General features: G+C 53.4%; 1 protein-coding gene across 1 annotated transcript; it reads left to right on the top strand.

Annotated features, from left to right (window-relative positions):
- The first annotated feature begins 2,143 nt into the window (after positions 1–2,143).
- LOC137815606 (uncharacterized) lies at positions 2,144–3,225 on the top strand. Its single transcript, XM_068618718.1, has 2 exons — positions 2,144–2,486; positions 2,945–3,225. Exons 1-2 carry the CDS (start codon positions 2,144–2,146, stop codon positions 3,223–3,225), a joined length of 624 nt encoding a protein of 207 aa, XP_068474819.1.
- The last annotated feature ends 1,362 nt before the right edge of the window (positions 3,226–4,587 follow it).

Raw genomic sequence — 4,587 nt, 5'->3', positions numbered from 1 at the left:
GAGGATCTGCAGCATGAAGTGGCGGTGCACGGGGAGGTGCACACGATTGCGGGAGGCTTCTCTGGAGGAGGATGTACGGCCTCTCAGAAGAAGAGGTACGCACGCTCGGTGATGGCGGTCGACTCGGTGGAAGAAGATCGCTCCCCCGACGTTGACATCACCTTCACCAAGGCGGATCTCCAGGACGTTGTGCCACACGAAACCGATCCTATTGTTATCTCCCTCGTCACGATAGGGAGAAAAGTGCATAGGGTCCTTGTAGACCAAGGAAGCTCGACGGACGTGATGTTCTGGCCGATGTTCAACAAGCTACAACTGCCCCTCGATCATCTAAGGCCGTACCCGGGGTGCTTATATGGTTTCGCAGGGGACCAAGTGGAGGTGCGAGGCTACATCGAGCTGAGAACCACGTTTACCGATGGGGCCGGGGCTCGCACCGAGAAGATCAAGTACCTAGTGGTGAATGCCCCATCTGCCTACAACGTACTGTTAGGAAGACCGACTCTCAACAGGTTGGGTGCCGTACCATTGACGAGGCACATGAAGTTGAAGCTGCCGTCAATGGAGGGGGTAGTGATCACAATCAAGTCGGACCAAAAGGAAGCTAGGCGCTGCTATGAGAACAACCTCAAGCAACAGAGAAGCGTGTGCTATGTCACCACGACACCACCGCCGGGTGCAGGCGAGAGGCGATCGGAAGTGGAGGTGGTAAGGGGCACGCAAGGGGATCTGGAGATGGATGAAGCAGTGTTGGGGGGCTCGGGGATGACCCCAGCTGAAACTGAGGAAGACAGCATGATCACTCCTCGCGAGTCCGAAATCGCGAGGGCGGTCATCGCCAGTGAAAGGAGGTCCCACCCTGCTGAGGGGTGGGTGGAGATGGAGATCCAAGAAAAGAGGTTTAAGCTGGGGGGATCGCTCAGCGACGACACGCGAAGACAGATCTCCGAGCTGATTGAGAGGCATCTGGACGCGTTTGCGTGGTTAGCCTCGGACATGCCAGGCATTGACCCGGACTTCCTCTGCCATCGTCTTGCAATAGACCCCCAGGTCCGACCGGTGCGCCAGAGGAGGAGGAAGTTCAATGAGAAAAGAAGGCAGGTAATCCACGAAGAGACCCGTAAGCTCTTGGCCGCGGGGCACATCAGAGAAATCCAGTACCCAAAATGGCTGGCTAATGTGGTACTGGTGAATAAGTCAAATGGTAAGTGGAGGATGTACGTGGATTTCACCGATCTGAACAAGGCATGCCCAAAGGACTCCTATCCCCTACCCAGCATAGACGCCTTGGTGGATAGCATGTCGGGATGCCAGCTTATGAGTTTCCTGGATGCATTCTCAGGCTATAACCAGATCAGGATGCATCCGATGGACGAGTGCAAGACTACATTCATGACCGAGCGGTCTTGTTACTGCTACAAGGTAATGCCCTTCGGGCTAAAGAACGCGGGGGCCACCTATCAGAGGTTGATGGATAGGGTGCTCTCACCGATGCTAGAAAGGAATGTACAGGCTTACGTCGATGACATGGTGGTAACCTCGCGAGAGAAGGAGCAGCATGTCACTGATCTGGAGGAATTGTTTGCAACAATCGCCAAATACAGGTTGAAGCTCAACCCAGAGAAGTGTATTTTTGGCGTGGAAGCGGGAAAGCTTTTAAACAGAGCGGGGAGTCGAGGCGAACCCCGAGAAGTGTGCGGCGATCACGGTAATGAGGAGCCCAGCGTCGGTGAAGGAGGTGCAGCAACTCACCGGTCGGTTGGCGGCATTGTCGCGATTTATGTCCGCCGGAGGAGAGAAGGGTCATCCTTACTTCCAGTGTCTCAAACGGAACAGTAGGTTCGTTTGGACTAAGGAGTGTGAGGAAGCTTTCATTAGGCTAAAAGGGTACCTGGCAAGCCCACCAGTGTTGTGCAAGCCACTGGAGGGCACCCCTCTTCGCTTGTACTTTGCTGTAACGGAAAGGGCGGTCAGTTCAGTTTTGGCTCAAGAGCAAGACCAGGTCCAGAGACCTATTTATTTTGTGAGTAAGGTGCTCCAGGGTCCTGAAGTAAGGTATCAGGCCCTGGAGAAGGCAGCTCTGGCGGTGGTGTTCTCAGCGAGGAGGCTCCGCCATTACTTTCACAGCTTCACGGTTGTAGTAATGACCGATCTTCCCATCCAGAAGGTGCTCAAGAATCCAGACGTAGCCGGGAGGATGGTGAAGTGGGTCGTAGGGCTATCTGAGTTCGATATAAGGTACGAGCCCCGAGGACCGATCAAGGGGTTGGTGTTTGCGGACTTCGTCGTCGAGTTGTCATCGGGAGCTGCACCTTCGGAGGGCCTGGATTTTCGCTGGGTCTTATCAGTGGATGGCTCCTCCAATCAACAGGGAAGTGGCGCTGGAGTCATCCTGGAAGGCCCAAACGGAGTGCTGATCGAGCAGTCTCTACGCTTCGCTTTCAAGGCCAGCAACAACCAGGCGGAGTACGAGGCCTTGATCGCCGGTATGTTGCTGGCAAGGGAGATGGGACCGACTCCCTGTTGGTCACCGGGCAGGTAACGGGGGAGTTCCAGGCCAAAGACCCACAGATGGCTGCGTACCTCGAGTATGTGCACACCTTGAAGACGTCCTTTGCAGAGTTTGAGTTGGTCCACGTACCAAGAGAGCAGAATGCCAGAGCTGACTTGCTCGCTAAGCTAGCTAGCTCAGGCAAGTGGGGCAGGCAGAGGACCGTCATCTAAGAAACCTTGAAGATACCTCGCGCGTTCGTAACGGACAACCAAGTATTTCAAGTGTGCAAGTCAAGGGAGCGCATAGTGATTGGTCATCGGTCTCTAACTCAAGAAACCTTGAGAGCGCCCAGGCTGAGAGCACGACCAATAAGAACCGATGAGGCGATGGAGGTTTGCGCTGTAGGAAGAACTGACACGTGGATAACGCTGTACCAGCGATATTTGGCAGATGGGGTGCTCCCGCTGGACCCGTCGGAGGCAAAAAGGGTAAAGAAGAGGTCGAGTAAGTTTACCCTTATCGATGGGGACCTCTTTAAGTTTGGATTCACCCATCCAGTGTTGGTGTGCGTGCACGGACAGCAGTGCACGAGGATCATGTCAGAGCTCCACGAGGGAGTGTGTGGAAGCCACGTCGGTGGTCGCGCCTTGGCAAGTAGAGTTCTCCGCGCAGGGTACTACTGGCCAACGCTGAAAGAAGACTGCGTGGGGTATGCTCAACGTTGCAAGTAGTGCCAGCAGCACGCAGATTGGCACAAGGCGCCCCCTGAAGAGTTGAGGTCGATTCACAGCCCATGGCCGTTCCACACCTGGGGAATCGACATCCTGGGACCCTTTCCCTTAGCAGTGAGGCAGATGAAGTTTCTGATCACCGCTCACAAGGTCCAACAGTTTGTGTGGAAGAACATTGTGTGCCGTTTCGGAGTGCCCAAGCGTTTGGTCTCCGACAATGGTACCCAGTTTACGAGTCACCAACTGAAGAACCTGTGCGAAGAAATAGGAATACAACAGGTGTTTGCCTCGGTGGAGCACCCTCAAACGAACGGGCAGGTGGAATTGGCCAACCGAGTACTGCTCAGAGGGCTGAAGAGAAGGTTGGAAAAGGCCAAGGGAACGTGGGCAGAGGAGGTTCCCAGGATTGTGTGTGCCTATCACACCACTCCACAATCTAGCACCCATGAGACACCGTTCAGTTTGGTCTATGGGTCGGACGCTATGATCCCTGTGGAGATATAAGAAAGCTCACCAAGGTTTCTAAATTTCGTGGCTGAGGAGTCCAACGAGGAGAGGAAAGTAAACCTGGACTTCCTGGATGAGGTACGAGAAGAGGCCAGGGTCAGTGCCGAAGCCGTAAAGAGAAGGGTGGAGCGTAGGCACAACTCCAAGGTGCGACCGAGGCAGTTCCAAGAAGGGAACCTGGTGATGAGGAAAGCACATCAGCACGAGTTGGAGAATAAGTTGTCCCCTAAGTGGACTGGTCCGTTCAGAGTGGTGGAAACGCTGGAGAATGGCGCCTATCGGCTGGAGACTTTGGACGGAGGGACGATCCCCAAAACGTGGAACGCCACGCATTTAAAGTTCTATTTCAGTTGAGAATGTAAAGTAGTCGCGCCTTTGCGCTAGTATAAACAGCTTGAACAGATCAGAGGGCACTCTTTTTCCTAGAAGAGGGTTTTTAATGAGGCCACCCAATAAAAAAAAAGAAAAAGTTATCTGTATGAAAGTAGGGATGGCAAAGCTGGGCGGGCCATGCAGGCCGGCCCGCGGCCCGCTAGTAAAAAACGTGGGGTGGGCTAACCTTTTCAACCCGCTAACCCGCATTAGCCCGCCCCGCATTACCCCGCGGCCCGCGCGGGCCAACAGCGGGGCGGGGCGGGGCGTGCTGACCCGATAACCCGCAAGAAAAAAAATTGTCATTGTTTTAATGTCTGCAGATGACGAGAAAGATTATAATTATGAAAAAATGGATGAAAGTTCTTCTAAGGCGGCATCCAATGTTATTGAAATGGAAGAATGTCAATAATGTTTATGTTTAATGTTTTTGAATTAATGTTTATGTTTATGTTTAATGTTTTGGAATTAAGTATTTTTAAT

The sequence above is a fragment of the Phaseolus vulgaris genome, chromosome 1 (assembly GCF_000499845.2).
Source record: "Phaseolus vulgaris cultivar G19833 chromosome 1, P. vulgaris v2.0, whole genome shotgun sequence".
NCBI classification, from domain to species: Eukaryota; Viridiplantae; Streptophyta; class Magnoliopsida; order Fabales; family Fabaceae; genus Phaseolus; species Phaseolus vulgaris.
This window is presented reverse-complemented; position numbering and strand designations above follow the sequence as displayed.

What these genes read in the sequence shown, in the direction of transcription:
- LOC137815606 (XM_068618718.1), top strand. Translation starts at nt 2,144, where the DNA reads ATGACCGATCTTCCCATCCAGAAGGTGCTCAAGAATCCAGACGTAGCC. An exon ending in GTACGAGGCCTTGATCGCCG is followed by an intron (nt 2,487 to 2,944) that starts GTATGTTGCTGG and finishes GATATTTGGCAG; the next exon opens with ATGGGGTGCTCCCGCTGGAC.